The sequence below is a fragment of the Sceloporus occidentalis genome, unplaced genomic scaffold, assembly GCF_023333645.1.
Source record: "Sceloporus occidentalis isolate IW3139 unplaced genomic scaffold, rSceOcc1.0.p SCAF_3, whole genome shotgun sequence".
In the NCBI taxonomy this organism is placed as follows: Eukaryota; Metazoa; Chordata; class Lepidosauria; order Squamata; family Phrynosomatidae; genus Sceloporus; species Sceloporus occidentalis.
The window spans coordinates 234,673,936-234,694,188 of record NW_028316983.1 but is presented as its reverse complement, the minus strand read 5'-3'; the positions used below and the strand labels follow the sequence as shown (position 1 = coordinate 234,694,188).

General features: G+C 41.2%; 1 protein-coding gene across 2 annotated transcripts in view; it reads right to left on the bottom strand.

Annotated features, from left to right (window-relative positions):
• The window catches only part of LOC149317634 (E3 SUMO-protein ligase NSE2-like), a 277,961-nt gene that overhangs the window by 254,228 nt on the left and 3,480 nt on the right, over positions 1-20,253 (bottom strand). Inside the window, exons 2-3 of one of the 2 annotated variants that reach the window (XM_089517956.1) lie at positions 16,267-16,296; positions 15,385-15,531 (exon numbers count right to left, since the gene is read on the bottom strand). In XM_089517956.1, coding sequence (XP_089374082.1) covers positions 15,385-15,523 — 139 coding nt within the window. In that variant the 5' untranslated portion in view covers positions 15,524-15,531; positions 16,267-16,296. The remainder of the gene's footprint in view (positions 1-15,384; positions 15,532-16,266; positions 16,297-20,253) is intronic. The other variant, XM_089517955.1, reaches the window with a different exon arrangement.

Below are 20,253 nucleotides of genomic sequence, written 5' to 3'. Positions count from 1 at the left end.
GTGGCATAATGGATTGAGTGCAGGATTAGGACTCCAGGAGACAGAGTCTGAACCTCCACTCAGCCATGGAAAGCCACTGAAAGACTTTGGGCAAGTCACACACTCTCTCAGCTTAAGAGGAAGGCAATGGCAAGCCTTTTCTGAATAGCTCTTGCCAGGTAAATTCTAGGTCTGGGTCACCATAAATCAGTTGACTTGAAAGCATGTAACAGAAACAATATACAAGCTGAAATGTTCTCACCAAAGTGTATCTAAAAATGTTTGCAGTCCTTCCATTCCTTTTGAAATGTCACTTTGTTATGATCTCAGCAACAAAAAAAGTAACTAATTAGAAGTAGCTTTGTTCCTTCAAGCACAGCTCTGAATGCCAGATACTGAGGACAAGCAAAGAGAGAAGTCTTGACTTCTTAAATACTTTAGTGCTTAGCTTATAACAACCCCATTGCTGAACTGCCATTGAACCAGATGGAAATTTCATTCAGTTCAAATTTCTGCAAAAGCTGCTGCAGTCATAGAATCATAGAGCTGTAAGAGACCACAAGGGCCATCCAATCCAACCCCCTGCCATGCAGGAAATCACAATCAAAGCATCCCCATTGACAGATGGCCATCTAGCCTCTGTTTAAAGACATCCAAAGAAGGAGACTCTACTACATGCCGAGGGTGTGTGTTCCACTGTCGAACAGCCCTTACTGTCAGGAAGTTCCTCCTAATGTTGAGATGGAATCTCTTTTCCTGTAGTTTGCATTGCTCCGGGTCCTAGTCTCTGGAGCAGCAGAAAACAAGCTTGCTCCCTCCTCAATATGGCATCCCTTCAAATATTTAAACAGGGCTATCGTATCACCTCTTAACCTTCTCTTCTCCAGGCCAAACAACTGCAGCTCCCTAAGTCATTCCTCATAGGGCATGGTTTCCAGATCCTTGACCATTTTAGTTGCCCTCCTTTGGACATGCTCCAGTTTCTCAATATCTTTTTTGAATTGTGGTGCCCAGAACTGGACACAGTATTCCAGGTAGGGTCTGACCAAAGCAGAATAGAGTGGCACTATTACTTCCTTTGATCTAGACACTATACTTTTATTGATCATTGTGGGTTGCAGAAAAAAGACAGAAAAAGGCCAAAAAATTACAGTTAAAGTCTGCCCTCATATGGGTACAATATGCCCTTTCTATAAGCAGTTAGAGCAAGTATGATGACTAAGAAAAGGAGGAAGCATAATATTGAAGTCCTTCAACTCCAAAATGAGCACACACACAAAGCTGTGTTTACTTTTAAACCAGTTAATTTGTTCCAGCCTGTCTAGTTTCTTAAAACTTGCTGAGTATTTTCCATTCAGAAAGAGGGGCAGGTTTAAATAAGAGAGTTTAAGCAATCATTTTCACACACAATAAGACCACTGCCTTGACATGTCCAAGATGGTATAGTCAAATGAGGAACCTGGGGGTATGGAATTCCCCCTTGCACGATTAATCACTATGTAAAGCAGCATTGGGAATCATGCAAGCTTCCAGATGTTCTTGACCCACAACTTCCAGCATCCCCCACCATTGCCTATGCTTGCTAGGGCTACTGGGAGCTTCAGTCCCACAAGATTTGGGAGAGCCACACAATTCCCACACCCTGCATTATATCAATGAAGTCATCTTAACCTTTCCATCATATCTCCACAAAATCCATATGCCTACTCTATATGTTCTATGGAAAGAAGTCAGATCTCCACAAGAAGCATATTGCAAAATGGCACCTCCTCCACATGTCACATACAGAGGCCAGGTGGGCCAACAGGTGAAGATAGGGTAGCCAGAGTAAAAACTGGAGAGGGCCCCTGTACTTTTAATGGTTGTGCCAAAGAGGGAATTTCAGGAGATTTTGCTTGATACCTGGTCCTGTGACAAGTTACACCTGTTGCAATTTCCTCTGCAGCATATCCATCAAAGATACAGGAGCCATCTCCAGTTTCCACTTTGGCAACCCTAGGTGAAATTTATTTCAAGAAAAATGAGATATATACTCTGGTGTTGTTGTGGACAAAATGTTGGGGTTTTTTTCTTTTTGCTTTATTTTTTTTTTAATTTTATTAAGTTTTATCATACAACAAACTTATAAACAATAGAAATAACAGACCTTGGGAATGAACAAAAAGAATTTCTACCCAATAATATATTCTTTAAAAGTTGTAAAAAGATCCAGAAAGGGAAATCATAGATCATTTTGCCACAGTTGGTGGTCAGTGTGCAAGACGTCCTTCCAAAAAAACAGCTTGGTGCGCAGGTGAAGCAAAATGAGATATATTGTGGACAAAACGTTAAGTTGTGCTGCTGTTAATAACATATATATATATATATATTTCCCGCCTCTCCCAAGGATGGAAGCAGGATTACATCATTAAAATAACACAATAGAATTCCAGAAGAACAATCTCTAAAATACTAATACTGAATTACACACTCCTATTAGTTCCTTAAAATCCAATAATCAAATAGTTATTCAGTCATAATCAGGGATGGAGCATTAACCATAATCTTTTATGGTGGATCAGACCACCGGAAGGGATCTGTCTTAAATGCCTTCTTAAAGGCATCTAAGGTGGTAAATAAGACAGATCTCTTCCACAATTTAGGGCCTGCAGCAGTGAATGCTCTATGGGAAGTTGTGGTTAATCTGGTATTATAATATTCCAACAAATTCTTCCCAGATGTCCTGAATATCATGTAGGGAGAGGCATTCCTGCAAGTAACTCGGGCCCGAACCATGTAGGGCTTTAAAGGTAATATCCAGCACCTTGTACTGCACCCAGAAGCTGATTGGCAGCCAGTGAAGAGATTTCAACACTGGTATTATGTGGTCAAACCTAGATGTGCTGGTGACTAATCTGGCTGCAGCATTTTGAACCAACTGAAGCTTCCAAACTTGATACAAGGGTAGCCCCATGTAGAGTGCATTACAGAAATCTAGATGAAGCCAAGATGATTAAACTGTCATATTTTTGGCCATATTATGAGGAGGCATGAAAAGGCAATCATGCTAAGAGGTAGAAGGCAGCAGAAGGAGAGGAAGACGACATGTCAGATGGTTAGACTCAATGAAAGAGGTCATGGGCCTGAAGCTACAAGCCATAAGCAGAGCACTAGAGGACGGGGGGCTCAGAGATGTCTCATCCAGAGGGTCACCATTAGTCAAGACCAACTCGAGGGCAGCTAACAACATTCTCAGGAAGAGAGCTCTAATGCCTCCCCAAATTACAAATCCCAGAATTTCACAGGATGCAATTATGTCAGTGAACATGGAAATACAACACAGAGGTGGGTTACACACCGCCATATAGTACGTATTGTATACGTACTAGGGTTAGGAAGGGGCGGTGCTTCCGCACCCCCCTAACCCTAGTACGTATACAATACATACAAGATGGCGGCACCCCTTCCACATGGGCGCCGCCATCTTTACGTACTGGACGCATAGCATCCAGACGTGTCGCGGCGCCTATGACGTCGCGAATGCGCCAGCGGCGCCTCGCGACATCATAGAGGCGCCGCAAAAAGAAGCTCCGAAATGGAGCTTCTTTTTTGCTCCGCGTGGGAACTGCGCGGTTTAGCTGGTACGGCTCCCTCGCGGAACAAATGGCGCCGGCGGGGGAAAGCCGCAAAGTGGCAGTTTGTATCCCGCCTATAAATGTGCTTTGAAAAGGTTCTCCAGTATTTGCCATCTGAGATAACTGACTCAATTGCCCTCATGCAGGGGTGTGAAACTGTAAGGGATTAAGAGATTGCATTGCTACCTCCCCCCAGGGAACTTGAAAGTCTGCATTCCCCGTTGTTGATCCCCTACTCCTAATTTTTTTGCTCCCAAATGTGCCCTAGGCTGTGTGGGGGTCAATTCTAATACATTTGTGGGCCTCTCTGGACCAGGATAGGCCCTCATTTTCAACAAGAAGTCACCCAGAAGCCAAGTGAACTTGCTTTCCCCCTACTTCCACCACCTGTGGGTGCATCTACACTGTAGAAATAGCAGAACCTGATACCACTATAAATGCTGTAGCTCCATCCTATGGGATCCTGAAGTTGTAGTTTTACAAGGTCTCTAGCCTTCTTTGCCAAAGAGTGCTTATGCCTCACATAACTACAAATCTCAGGATTCTGTAGGATAGAACCGAGGCAATTAATAATAATAATTTATATTCCACTTTTCGCAGAGGAATCAAAGCGGATTACAACAGTTTAAGAATAAAACATCATACAGTTAAAAAATTAAAGTTGTGTCAAACTGCATTGTTTTTACAGTGCATATGCACCCAAAACATGTGATATGAAACCCTATACAACCAAGGATCCACATGACAAGGGGAGTCTATGGGTGGACAACACTCTCATTTCTACAGATATGCCTCCAAACAGCAGAAAGGTAGAGTCGCAGTGGCAACAAGCATGGTCCCACTTCCTACACACACTATTCTTAACCACAAAAGAAGAGACATCATGCAGGATTATCAACTCCACAGAAACCTTCATCCAAAAACCAAGATACTTATTATGTTCAGAGGCTGGCTGGATTTCATTTTAAACAGAAACTAGACCTTTTACATTTTAAGTACTTTTAAATATTTAGCTATTTTTCCATCATAAAAGTCCCCCAAACCAGGTTACCACAAAATAGTTAACCATGTAACACCATCATAACACTGGGTATAATTTACTACAAGTTAGCTGCTGATGCCCTACAATCGCTAAGAGAGAGGAATGCAATCTAGATTTTACCACAATACAAACACATAACATAAGGCAAACCGCAGGACACCTCCTCAAGGAAGATTTAATATTTAATATTTAATATTTCAGCATGCTTTTAGTGTGTTATCCTACAGCTATTTTTAAAAATTCTACTTTTATCAAAACAGCATGAAATGTCTTCCGTGTTCTTTCTAGATTCACAAGATAATTGTATATACAATAAAATTCAACGTAACATACACTCAGCATAATCTGTAAGATTATATTTAGTTCCTTCCCAACAAAAGCTATTTTCAATGGTGTTGATTTATTGTTGTGTGATACTGTATTTAATAGAATCTAGAGGTGAAAAAGACTGCACAGACCATCAAATCTAACTCCCCACTTCATAGAAATGTACAGCTAGAGTATTTTCAAGAAATGGCCATCCAACTTCTGTTTAAAGATCTTCAAAGAAGGAGAGCCCATCCCCTTCTGAGGCAGTCTATTCCATTGTTGAACGGCTATCTTAAATATGATTTCTCATGGATATAAATCTACTTAGATGACTGAAAATTAAAATGGTACAGTCTAAATAAACTAAACAAAGAAATCACCACTACTACCCACTACTTTAATAAATTAGTAAACAAGTAATTATAAAATAACAGATAGCTATTGTCAAGAACTGATGGACAGATTTTTAAAAAAGGAGGGGGGGAATAGATGTTACAAGTAGTATTTATCTTGGAGAGGATCAATTATTTCTCAGTATGGCTGCTCTTTAATCCTTATGAAGACCTCACTGTAAACGTGGGATTTAACAACTCTTTATACTACTGCCATCTCTCTTTCCAAATGGGCTGACTTCTTAAATTGTGAATCACTCAAAAACACATCAAAGGAACATGAAAATGCCTTTACAAGTGGGTTTTTCATAACACAATTACATTATGCACCTCTCTGTAGGAACCAATTTGATTCAGGTTGCAGTTCTAAACATACTTATAGAATCACAGAATTGGGAGAGACCAGAAGGGCCATTCAGTCCAATTCCCCTGCCATGCAGGAATACACAATGAAAGCAAGATCTTACTGCAGGTAAGCCCCATCAAAGACAGATTTGCTCCCAAGTGATGAACTAAAACAGTGATGTTTGAATCCTAGTCAGCTTGATTTTGAATCGGTGTCAAAATCTGGTTTCCCCTGAACAAGTTCTGTATTTCCTCCTGATGCTATTTGGGCTTTGTTACATTGGCTTTAAAAATTCATCTGATTTTTCTCCAAGATTTAGTTGGGGAGGAAAGTAATGCAACTGTTGAGATGTAATTGGACTGCAAGTCCCATCATTCCTAGCCAGCATAGCCAATGGTGAGGAATGTTGGGAGTTGTAGTCAAACAACATCTGGAGGGCCACATAATCCCCCACCCACTTTAGATACTAAACATCCCTACTTTGAAAGAAATAATGAAATTTGTAACATCTGAGTAACTTTGAAAGAAATAATGTTATGCTCATATTGCTTTCCAAAAAAAACATGAGTTAGGCAAATCCACATTGTGGATGAATTACAGCTTTGGGCAACATTACTACTGAATACAAGTGATATTCAATATCACTTTAATATAACTCAATATAATATTGCTCAGGAATTCATGATTTCCATAAAGATTCACTGTAAAAGCAGCCGACGTGCAAGACTATCAACAACAAAAAATCTTCCTTTAATAGCAACCTTTCAAAGAGATGTTTTCTAATGAGAAAGCTGGTGGAAGGGGAAACCCCAATATTGAAAGTCAGCTCACTTTCTCCAGACTATCTCAGGTTAATGACACAAAAGCAAAAGGTCACCTAGGACTTTCAGAAGGCAAATCAGAGGATGAAGAGACTGGAGCAATGTTTACTTCATCCACCATAGTTTCCAAACTGGGAAGGGGGATTACTATCTGCCTTTTTGTATTCCAACCTGATACATACAATACACAAAGGGTGCTTAACACAGAATGAACTTCATATGGACCCTGCTGATCTTACCCAGCTGTTAACCCAAGGATGTTCTTATTTTTGGCTTGATTCCTGAAAAGACAGCTCCTCTAAGACTCTTCTAATGATGCCTAAGTAGTAAAACCTGCCATGCATTTTTGGCAAGAATATGCAAGTTTTCAAGTTTTACAAAACCCTTTCTCAGGCCACATGAAAAGGCTGGTGTTAAGCCTGGGGTTACACATTAAAAATAAAGTAAGCAGAATATATGCCAAGCATCCACAGAGTGAATCTAAAATTCCTGAAGCAGAATTCCACACAAAGTACATAGGAAGCTGTTCAAATCAAGTCAGATAATTGGTTCATTTTGTCTAGCAATGGCTATGCTGACAGGCAGTGACCATCGAGAGTTTCAGGAAAGGTGAAGTTGAAAGCTTTCACAGCCGGCATCCATAGTTTTTTGTGGGTTTTTCGGGCTATGTGGCCATGTTCTAGAAGAGTTTATTCCTGACATTTCACCAGCAGCTGTGGCTGGCATCAGAAATAAACTCTTCCAGAACATGGTCACATAGCCTGAAAAACCCACAAACAAACCATTTCAGGAAAGGATTTTTGGAACTCAAGGGCTATTCAAACCGGCCTGAAAGGCCAGCCTGTGGGTGGAGTCACAGCACAGCGTCCTGACGAAGCAGACCCTAACTCCACCCCAGGGTGCCATGATGGCACACATGCCACTCCAGATGGCATGCACCATCATGATGCACCTCCGGCACTGAATCCTGATGACGCAGCACTGAAGGGGTGCCATACAGCTGCACAGCCATGGCTATGGTGCCCTTTGGAAGGTGCAAAAAGGAACCACTTTTTGTGGCTCTTTTTTGCGCCCTCCAGAGGCTGTATTGGGGCTGTGGCATGAGGTTGCTGCAGCCCTGATCCAGCCAGGAAAGGGGTGGCCTGTATAGTCCCTCAATTTGGAAATGCAAAGGATTGAAAAAGGATGTCTTTGCAGGTAAAGCATCTGCTCTACCACTGAGACAAAGGCTTCCCCAACTTACTTTCACACCCCTTTCCTGGCTTTAACCTCCCCATTCTCCCAAGAAACAATCTCCTCCAGACAGTCAGGGGATTGTCCAGAGGAGTGGTGAAATGGCCTTCAGGGCAAATCAATGAATGCCATGGGTCCTTGGTATCCACTACAATTATTCAGTCTGTTGGTCCTTGGTATCCACTGGGTTTGATTCCAGGTCCTCCCATCCGTGGATGCTCAAGTTCCATTAAATACAATGGCATAGTAAAATGGTGTCCCTTGTAAGAGGCAATGTAGGGCGGTTTCAGTATTGGACTATGACTCTGGAGATCAGGGTTCAATTCCCTCCTCTACCATGAAACCCACTGGGTGACCTTGGGCAAATCACATGATCTCAGCCTCAGGGGAAGGCAATGGCAAACCTCCTCTGAATGAATCTTAACAAGAAAACACCATGATACCCGCCTTAGGTCAGAAACAACTTGAAGACAATCAACAACAACAGCAACAACACATAAAAAGGCAAAATCAAGGCTTGCTTTTTGAAATTTATACATTTTTAAGTTATTTTCAAGCTGTGAATGCTTGAATCTGTGGATAAAGAACTCTTGGATATAGAGGGTCAACTGTATTCCCTCCTTCCCAATCTCATTCCAAATACTCAATGTAAGGACACCTCCACAACATTCTCACTCCATTCACAAACTTGAGGAGCCTTCTGTTCATAAACTGACACTAGATACAACTATATCCCTAGAAACAGGTCTGCTGAACTTCCAGGCAGAGCAGGAATGGGAAGAGTCCAAAAATTACTTTCTTCCAGGGTCTGCTTGCAACTGAGCAAGCTCAGCACAGAGCACTAGAGATGCTAGAGCCCCAGTAGAGAAAATGGTATCAGTTTGGATTAGCATTGGTATAGCCCTACATCTCTGTCTGGGCATCAACAGGGGAAGTGTGGCCCTGCTGGTGCTCTTGGACCTCTCAGCAGCCTTCGATACCATTGACCATGGTATCCTTCTGGAACACTTGAGAGAGCTGGGAATCGGGGGCACTGTACTCCAGTGGTTCCGTTCCTACCTCTCAGGCAGGTTCCAGATGTGATGCTGGGAGACAGTTACTCCTCTAAAAGAGAATTAAAATCTGAGATCCTTCAGGGCGCCATTATGTCTCCTATGCTGTTTAACATTTACATGAAGCCGCTGGGCGAGATCATGCGGAGACATGGGGCGGGGTGTTATCAGTATGCTGATGACACCCCAATTTGTTTCTCCATGTCTCGGACTGCTGTAGTGACTAAGAATGGCATCTGTCCTCTGAATGACTGTCTGAAGTCGGTAATGGACTGGATGAGAGAAAATAGACTTAAGATGAATCTGAACAAAATGGAGGTACTCTTCATAGGTAACCCTAATCCAGGTATGGAGATACATTCACCAGTCCTGGACAGGGTCACACTTCCCCTAAAGGACTGTGTTCGCAGCTTGGGAGTTCTCCTAGATTCGTCTCTTCAGCTGACTTCTCAAATAGATGTGACGGTCAGGAGTACCTGCTATCAACTTCGGCTGATACGCCAGCTGCGACTCTACCTGGAGCTGGGGGACCTAGAAATGGTTGTACAGTCATCCCTCCATATTTGCAGCTTTGATATTTGCGGATTTGATTATTCGCGGATTTCATTAATATGTTCTCTCTAGGAATATCTAGGTCCTCCAGTGCAACTCTGTGGTCAACTTTAACTAAAACTTGCACTGAAAGACCATTTGTAGCTACTCCAGTGCCATTCTATGGTCAGTGTATGTTGGACATTGACCACAGAGTTGCACTGGAGGACCTAGAGATTCCTAGAGAGGTGTCCTCTCAGGTAAAAACAGTGTTTTTGCTATTTGCGGTTTTTCCATATTCACGGGGGTCTTGTTCCCCTAACCCTAGCAAATATGGAGGGACAACTGTACATGCACTGGTAACCTCTCATCTCGATTTCTGCAATGCACTCTACATGGGGCTACCCTTGTGCCAGGTTCAGAAGCTTCAACTGGTTCAAAACATGGCAGTTAGACTGGTCATGAGACAATCTAAATTCGGCCGAATAATACCTATCCTAAAATCTCTACATTGGCTGCCTATTAGCTTCTGGGCACTGTACAAGGTGTTGGTTATCATCTTTAAAGCCCTACATGGCTTGGGTCCAGTTTACTTGAGGGAACATCTCCTCCCATATAATCCTTCCCACACACTCAGGTCCTCTGGGAAGAATCTCATGCAACCAAAGAAAACCAGGTTGGTTGCGACTTCCCAGAGGACCTTCTCAGCTACTGCTCCAAAAATTTGGAATGACCTGCCAGAGCAGATCTGCCATATTACATCTCTTAAGGCTTTTAAGAAAGTGATTAAGACGGATCTCTTCCAGCAGGCCTTCCCAGACTGATCTCCTACTAGAGTAGGATTACCGCCCACCCAAAAAGTACCCTGCTCCCACTGTTATTTTAAAATGTTTTATACTATTGTTCTGTGTTAATGGTAGTTTTATTTATTTTAATTGAGGAAGGGGGAGTGTTGGGGGATTGAGGGAATATTTTGATAACTTGTTTATATAAATTGTATTTGATTTCTGTTGTTGTATTTGATTTTTGTCGATCCTCCTGAGAGGTGGGATATAAATAATAATAATAATAATAATAATAATAATAATAATAGCAAAAGACTGGGAACTCTGGATAATTTGCAAGAACTTCTAACTCGCAATTATTTAACAACAGCAATGACAAAATGAGCCCCACCCCTCCATCATTCCAAAATATACTGCTAAAATGGACAAAGCTTGGGTTTACACTGAGTGAATTTCTCTACAGAAGACCTGTGAGTTTCATCCAGTTTTGGTACTCTATGCCAAATAAATTCCTGAGTTCTAAATTCTTAAATACGGAGCACATGTCTTTTAAACCAGGCTCCAGTTGTTGGATTCCATCACGCTAGTAAGAAACTAAGCCAATCCCATAAGACTGAAGACTGCTTTAAATAATACTTTGGGCCCTATGATCCTCAGCTCTTTAGCCTCTGGTATTTATTCAGCCCCTCTTTCAGGCTGGAATCTTGCTTCTATTTCAACCGTACTGAATTGTAAAATGTCCAACAGGGACCTAACAGCCAAACTCCTAATCAAAGTAAGCTGCAGACATTCCAGAGATTGCTGTAACAGGTGAATGATTAACTGTATATGATTTGCAACATGAACTCTCAGCTGCCATCTCTTGGTTTCTTTTCCTCATAATCAGTAAAACAACAATACTGAAAAATCAGCTCATATGTGTATTACAGAAAATGTTTCTTAAAAAATAATCTACATCACAAAACTAGTTTGGGTGCAACCTTGTATTATTCCTTTTTAGGAATAATAGTACAACCGTATACATCAGGGGCCTAACTATCTTAACGGCATCAGATCCCATCTGATCTTGAAAGCTAAGAGGGTCAGCCCTGGTTAAGTACTGGGATGGGAGATCACTGTAGGCTATATTTCAGAGGGAGGAACTGGCAAAACCAACTCTGAGTACCCCTTGCCTATGAAAATCCTTGGAAATAAATTCATGGGGTTACCATAAGTCAACAGATAACTTGAAGGCACACACGCACATCAGGATATGTAGAGAGCCTGCATGGTGTACTGGTTAAACTAGAATGTTAGACCAGGAATCTGGAAGACAAGGGCTCAGATTTCTTCTCAGCTATCAAAACCCACTGAGTGACCCTAGGCAAGTCAATTCTCTCAGCCTTTGTTGTTAATTGCTGTCATAGCAGCTTTGATTCATGGTGACCCTATGAATGAAAGACATCCAAGACACATTGTCATTAACAGCCCTGCTCAGATTTGCAGTCTCATTGCTGTAGCTTCCTTGGTTAGAATCACAGAGGCACTTTACAGACTGTCCAGACTGTCCAAAAAGGGCGGTCTGCCGGCACCGTCATTTGCTGCGCGGAGGAACCCCAGCAGCCAAACCGCGCGACTCCTCTGCACAACAAAAAAGAAGCTGCAAAATGCAGCTTCTTCTTGCGGCGCCTTTATGACGCCACTTGCAGCGTCATAATGGTGCCGAGATGTACGGACGCTAAGCGTCTGCTACGTCAAAATGGCGGCGCCCATGCAGAACGGCTGCCACCATTTTGTACGCACTCGGCACATACTAGGGTTAGGGGCATCCAGAAAGGACGTGCGGAATGGGCCAGAGTTGGAAGAGAGACCACAAAGGCCATCTAGTCCAACCCCTTGCCATGCAGGAAATCTAAATCAAAGCATCCCCGACAGATGGCCATCCAGCCTCTGTTTGAAGACCTCCAAGGAAGGAGACTCCACCACACTCCAAGGGAGTTTGTTCCACTGTTGAACAGCCCTTACTGTCAGGAAGTTCTCCACATCCTTTTTGAATTGTGGTGTCCAGAACTAGATACAGTATTCCAGGTGAGGCCTGACCACAGCAGAATAGAGTGGCACTATTACTTCCCTTGATGTAGACACTATACTTCTATTGATGCAGCCTAAAATCGCATTGGCCTTGTTAGCTGCCGCATTGCACTGTTGACTCATGTTCAACTTGTGGTCTACTTGGACTCACAGATCCCTTGCACACGTAGTTTCATTCAGCCAGGTCTCCCCCATCCTATATCTGTGCATTTCATTTTTCCGCCCTAAGTGCAGTACCTTACATTTCTCCCTATTGACTTTCATTTTGCTAGCTTTGGCCCAGCTTTCTAGTCTATTCAGGTCATTTTGAATTATGATCCTGTCCTCTGGGGTATTAGCTACTCCCCCTAATTTGGTGTCATCTGCAAATTTGATAAGTATGCCCCCAATTTCTCTCCAGGATGAAAAGGAGCCATTGTTGAGCACCTTTTGGGTTCGGCCAGTCAACCAATTGCCAAGAAGACCCTAGGATGGAGTTGTGATAATTCAGATTCAACTTGGCTGAGGGAATGTGCCCAAGAACACCCAGTTGGTTTCCTTGACTGAGCACAGATTCAAAGGCCTAAAATGCATGGGCCAAATAAGGAGGCTTCTGGCTGCTTTGGGGACATGACATTCAAATGACACACACACACACAAAATGGCCAGAAGCCGCTTAGTGCCACGATCCAGTCCTTTGGATCGGATCAAAAAAGAGTGGATTAAATCCAACTTCAGGAGCACGCCATCCAGTTGTCGCGGTCCCTGCCCAATCGTGGCCAGAGTGGCCTCCAGCTGCTCCATCTAGACTGTCTATTCTGGGCCACACTCTGATACCCCAGAATCCTAGTCCAACACTCAACCCTCTACATTTGTAGATCCATAAAATTATATTGTGGGATGTGCCTAAGTTTACCTTGAGGCTGTTTTGATCCCTCACTATTACTGAAACTGAAAAAAGAAAATATTTTTTTAGAAACACCATAAAGTGTAATGTTCTGCATTTGAACTAGTAAAATTATTTCATATTGTTTGGGACCTCAGATACCTATGGGTTTGATGAGGCTGTGATAATAATATAGAGATTTATTTGATAAACTGATTCAAAAGCAAATAATGTATCAGGTTGATAATTCGTGTGATGGAAACAAGTTCTAAAGTCCTGAAGTATTTGGAACCAAATCTCTTGGATGAATGTATGTTTGTGGATATTAGTTTGAGCATGGGCTCCCTCTGCTGTTCTATTAGAGTAGGTACTCTGTGGTTTCTTTATCTTCTCTAGCAATTAATGAAATTTGTACAGTAATTTAAAGAATTGTCTCAATTATATTATGTGAGATTTTCAGAGTTTGGACAAAGGGGTTAAGAACACCAAATCTGGTAAATGAATTCAACAGTAGACCATACTGGAATGAGATAGATGCTCTCATTGTCAGCCTAGTGAATTTCCTCAAGTAACCATTTTCACAGGTGACTCTCAGAAGAAGTTACTTTTTCAAATTACAATGCCAAAAATCATTCAGCCATGATTGAGCCTGGGAACTATAGTACAAAAAAGGTATCCCCACCCCACTCCATGAATCTACTGGCTGAGGATTCCAGGATCTGTTACTAGAAAAAAGTAACTTTTCTCCAACCTCTTTCCTTGATTTCCCCTCACATCCAAGCATGCTATCAAGAGAGCTGTGTACAGGGTATCTTTACCCTGGAAAACTGTCTCTGGGCTGAACCAAAACACTAAGGCAGCCATATCCTTATGGAGCTTTAGGGGGGTCAGCAAATGTGAAACCCATGCTTAACACAACCTGTGCTAAGTCTGGGCACACACTGTACTTGCTGTGAGGCTGGTTCACTCTCTTTTCAACCCTGATTTTTCACAGCAGATGGACATTTTTCTATATCTTCAGAAACTTTGCAAATGACCCAGAAAATATCCATTTTCACTGTGGATATTTTACTGTCATGTTTGATCCTCATCAGACCAGAGCAGAAGATAGTCAAGCTTTCGTGAAGCGCTTGTGTTAATATTTTATTAAATATCATGGTGATTAATGGATATAGATGATGGTTTGGCATCAGAGCAAAAACCTATTACCACATTCTGTCTTCTATGGGGAAATTATTATCCATGGTGAACAATGCCAAAAGCCTCAAATTTTTTTAGATACATGTATGTTCCCTGTCCTGGGATAAAGCCAGGGTGGGGTGGCATAATGTAAGCTTTTAATCATTTCTTTGGAACTGCACACAAGTGGACTCTCTTCAATTACTCCTGTGGCTTCTGCAGGCCCTGAGTTGCATCAGACCTGATGAAGGGATGTCACACAAAAGGGAATGAATGCCAATGAGTATCAGTTTGTTTTTGTTTATTTAACTTTTATTCCCCATTAAAATTATTTTGGACTTTTACAGTGTGAAGGATTTTATGTACCTCAAGTGGTAATGATACCAATGAAATCAATTCCAGTTCCAGCTTGTAACACAACAAAATGTGACAATGTCAAGGGGGTGGATACAGTGGTCCCTTGGTATGCATTGTGTTTTGGTTTCAGGACCCCTCGTAGATACCAAAATCTGTGGATAGTCAAATCTCATTATTTACAATAGTGAATACAATTTACAATGATAAAATGGTGTCCCTTCTTCAAGTCATGGATGGTTAAATCCATGGATGGATGAAGAATCTGTAGATATGGAGGGCCAACAGTGCATCTATCAGGCACCATTCATACAGTAACATGACCCTTTCAAGCCCATCATAAACTGTCCTGACATCTGCGAATAATGTGCATTCTGATGAGCATTCCCTCTGCATATACCAGAGTGAAGCAGGAGTCTGAAGATGGGAAAAAACAGGCAGTGGAAAGTGCTAAGTGTGACCCAACCTAAATTTAAATTTTGCAACACAAAAGAAAACACAGTTATGATCACACTCGTATTTAAATCTGCTTTGTTGTTAAAAATTACAAAATTACCTCAGAGGAAAGGGAGAATGCAATTTTCATTCTGGCATGATTTATGCAGGCAGGGAGATGACACATCGCCCTTGACTCTTTCCCACACACTCAGCAAGGTGAGTAGTTCTCACTAGACCACAGATGGATAGCGTTTATTTCTTGCCCTGAGCCATGTTTGCATTCATAGAAACTTATGGGAAGCCTTGAGAAATGACTGCAGAGAGAACAAAACTAATTCTTTAAAAATGAGAGAGAAAGGAAGAGAGAGACTCACTGTGATTTTGCACAAGGTCCAGAGCAACGTTTGTAGTGATGTCCATTCCAGTAATTATGTAGGACTGGCATTGTTTCAGAGACGAAAGGCATGTGTCCAGGCCACTGAAGGAGATCACAGGATGACCAGGCATTCTCATCTAATGTCCTGGAAAATATATTCACTTTATTTATTTATTTATTTATTTATTTATTTTAGTGATATTTTATTTTATTGATATCCCACTTTTTTTCCTGACACAGGAACCAAGGTGGTTTACAAGCAGACTAAAACAACCTGATGATAAAAAAGAATTTAATATATTTATTTAAAACATATGTTATCATAACATATATTTAATGGTTAAAATACAACTAACTGTAACAAGTGTAAAAATAATTCATTCATTAATATCCTACCTTTCCCCCAATATGGGATCTATATTAGACCATTAGTATTAGATTAAAACAAATCAGAGTTAAAGCAATACAAAACAGTGAATTAATTATAAACAATTATACTTCTAGAATTAATTATCTCCATATTCACAGATTTTTTTGTTGATTTGATTATTCATGCATTTGATTAATATGTTTTCTCTAGGAATATCTAGATCCTCCAGTGCAACTCTATGGTCACTGGAGGACCTGGAGGTTCCTAGGGAGAGCAATTCTCTAGGGATTTGTATGTCCTCCAGCATGAGTCTATGGTCAACATCCAGTAGATGTTGACCATAGAGTTGCGCCAGAAGACCTAAATATTACTAGAGGTGTAAAAAAAAAAACACTATTTTTTTTAATTTGGAAAACATGAAGGGGTAGCTGTGTTGACCATTTTGTAAATTCAAACAAAAAATTATCACACAGTGATACCTTTATTGGCCAGCCGAAATGCACAATATACCTGTTGCAAGCTTTCAAAGCTCCATGGCTTCTTCATCAGGCAAGATGTTACAAAGCAAAAAGGAGAAAAATTGGAGATGTTAGTAACATGCCTGCATTTGGTTGTTTCTGTCCTTAGTTAAGATGGTATGAAGAAGCCAACACAGCTAGCCCTGCATATTTTCTGGATTGTGAGATACCACATTGTAGCTGCAGCAGAGGAACCCTAAACCCCTAGGAGAAGGGCAATGGCAAACCTGCTCTGAACAAATATTGCCAAGAAAACCACATGATAGGATTGTCTTAAGTTGGAAACATAGGCCTGTTACAGACTGCCAAAATAAAGCTGCTTCGGGTCTCTTTGGAGGTATGCCGTTTAAATGATGCATGCATCCTAAAAATCCAGAAGCTGCACCAAAGCTGCACTCCAGTGCTTAGGAATGGAGTGTGGCTTTGGTGCGACCTCCGGACTCTTAGGACCCATGCATCATTTAAATAGCATACCTCCAAAGAGACCCGAAGCAGCTTTATTTTGGCAGTCTGTAACAGGCCTTAGGGTCGTAAAATGTTGGAAATAACTTGAAGGCACACAACAACAAGGTGATCAATATATTATATTGACAACTAAAAAGATACAAACATATCTACTCATCTCTACCAATAACTGTTGCCCCTGTAAGTAAAATGAGGCACACAGAAGCCCACATTGCTGAGAGAGTCCCCAATGCAACATGAAATGTGAAATTCAAGAGTACAATTATCTATCATACTTCTTGGATGTGGGATGCCTGCCTTCAGAAGCATTCAGAAGACTCTCCGTTTGTTTGTTTCACATTTAATCTTGCTTTTCACAAGCTGTCAGCTTTGGATTCCTAACAAGCTCAGTGTTTATGCTCTGCTGATACAATCTGTGATGATGTTTCAAAATAACACTGTATTTAAAAACAATGACTGTAATAAGCTTTATGTTTTCTAATCAGTTTATTAAACGGAGATGTTAAGCAACTTTCCATTGCTACTTGAAGCTTTTCTCCTCTTCTGTTTTAAGATGCTCTGAAACCCTCTGGATTTGACTATGAAATAGTCAATAAAGACCGAATGGACCATGAATGTTGAGTAAGAGGTGCTGAGAGGGTGATCAATTCAGTAGTATTTTTCCAGTCGGTTACAGCAACAGGTGAAAAGGTATTACATTAAACTGGCCTACTCTCTGGGCAACAAAAGAACTCTTTGGACATAAATCAAGCCTACTATGAAAAGTGAACAGAAAGAAAATGAACTCTCAGCTATATAACTGGAGGAAATTTTAAGTAGTTCTAATGCAACTTGAAATATACACATTTGGCTACAAATGGTAAGCAAGAAATGACTGCTAGTTAGCGTACTTTATTATGTTAAATGTGCTATGAACATTAAGATACACTGGCTGCATCCACATTGAAGACATAATCCAGTTTGACTCTACTTTCACTGCCATGGCTCAATGCTATGGAAATCTGTGAATTGTAGTTTTTTGTAGCATCAAAACTGTCTGACAGTGAAGACTATATCTCGCACAAAACTACAAACCCCAAAATTCCATAGCATTGAACAGGAGCAGTTAAAGCAGTGTCAAACCGGATAATTGCTGCAGTGCGGATACAGCCTTTGTCTACTTAAAACTACAGAAAGCATTTGACCAAATAACTAATCAGAACTACCCACCTTTTCCATCCTGCCTCAAGTCTGGGATTTGGTTCCAGGACCCCCATAGATACCAAAATCCCTGGATGCTCAAGTCTCATTGTATATAATGGAGTAGTAAAATGGTGGCCCTCGTATAGAACAGCAAAATCAAAGTTTGTTTTTTGGCATTTTTGTGTTGTTGTTGTTGTTAATATTATTATTATTATTTGTGTATGAATATTTGTGAACTGTGGTTGGCTGAATCCATGGATGCAGAATTCATGGATATGGGGGGCCCACTATATTTCAGTCAATAAAGCAGATATATTCCTAGGGATTGCTTCTTTAACAGAAAACAGGTACCGGAGGTAGAGATAACATGGGAAGAATAGGGATGGACTCCTTCACCACTAAAAAGAAGTGTAGTTCAACTTATTTTTTTTAAATTCAAAATGCAGATGTGAAGAAAATCCCATAGGGTCCTGCCATAGAAAACCTGTCTTAGGGTTGCCATAAGGCAGAAATGACATGGAAGGCACAAAGCAACAACAGGAGCTCTGTGGACAGGCCACACAGCATGCTGCCGCTGTGACACACTGGCCATCCTGTCCATAGAGCTCCTGCAGGTTCAGAAGACATAGCTCCAGGGATAGGCCAGCTGTACTGATGTGGCCTTGGCCAAGCTGGCTCAAGCAAATGATGCCACATCGGGTGCAGCGTGGAGCATGTGGCTGCCATTGTGGCCAATATGGGGGCATTTCTGGAGCACAATGCTCTTGACTGGCCTTGGACCTATAGGCAGTGTAGATAAGACACAAAAGAGATGTAGGAATGGAACTTAGAATCATATTATCATAGAGTAGGAAGAGACCACAAGGGCCATGCAGGAACTCACAATCAAAGCACCTCTGACAGATGGCCATCCAGCCTCTGTTTAAAGACCAAGAAGGAGACTACACCACTTTCCGAAGGAGTGTCTTCCACTGATGCAGCCTAAAGTCACATTGCCCTTTTTAGCTGCCGCATCACATTGTTGACTCATGTTCAACTTATGGTATACTAGGATTCCTAGATCCTTTTCACATGTAGTCTCATTCAGCCAAGTTTCCTTCATCCCATATCTATGCATTTCATTTTTCCACCCTAAGTGGAGTACTTTACATTTGTCCTTGTTGAAATTCATATTGTTAGTTTTGCTCCATCTTCAGTTTGACATCCCTTCAAATATTTAAACAGGGCTATCATATCACCTCTTAATTGCATCTTCTCCAGGCTGAACATGTTCCCTAAGTCTCTCCTTATAGGACATGTTTCTGAGACCTTTCACCATTTTGGCCCTCCTCTGGACACACTTCAGATTCTCAACATCCTTTTTGAATTGTGGTGCCCAGAACTGGACACAGGTGAGGTCTGACCAAAGCAGAATAGATTGGTACTATTACTTCCCTTGATCTAGACACTATACTACTATTGATGCAAGCAAGAATCGCGTTGGCTTTCTTGGCCGCCACATCACACTGCTGACCCATGTCCAGCTTGTTTCACTGCTTCCTGTACTGACCCTCTGCCTGTAGTTCCTCTGTTGCTTTCCCTCTGTAAAAGTTCAAAATGTAAGCTTCTAGGGCTAGAAACATGTCCTCATGTAATAATAATAATAATAATAATAATAATAATAATAATAATAGTTGTTGTTATTAATATTATTATTATTTTTACCCACATCCCCATGGAGTGAGGAGGGGAACGACAACAATTAAAACACACACCTCATCAGTTAAAATACTGTACAAAATAAGACAAATAAGATATATACACATTAAAACAATTCACATTTAAAATTCAATTTTAAAAATGTGATGTGTGTAACACCATGTGCACAGAGAGCTGAACCAGCACTATTACTGTATTACAATTTTACAAATTGATTACAATTTGTTATTTTGTGTGTGTGTGTGTGTCTGTGTCTGTGGTATCTGACATGTTGACATTGTTGTGTGCTTTCAAATAGCCTGTCGCCTTATGGAGATCCCAAGAGTTTCATATGTTTTTCTTAAACAAGGAAAACTCAGAGGTGAACTGTACCAGTTCCTTCCCCTGAAATATAGCCTACAGCACTTGGTATTCATTGGTGGTCTCCCATTCAAGTACTAACCAGAGCTGACCCTGCTTCACTTGTAAGATCAGACAGGATCTGGTGCCTTTATGGTATCTAACATGTTAATGTTGTTGTGTGCCTTCAGTTGCAGCCCAAAGGTGGTCCTATCACTGGGTTTTCTTGGCAAGATATTTTCATAGGAGTTTGTGCTACTGCTTTCCTCTGAGGGTGAGAGAATGCGATTTGCCC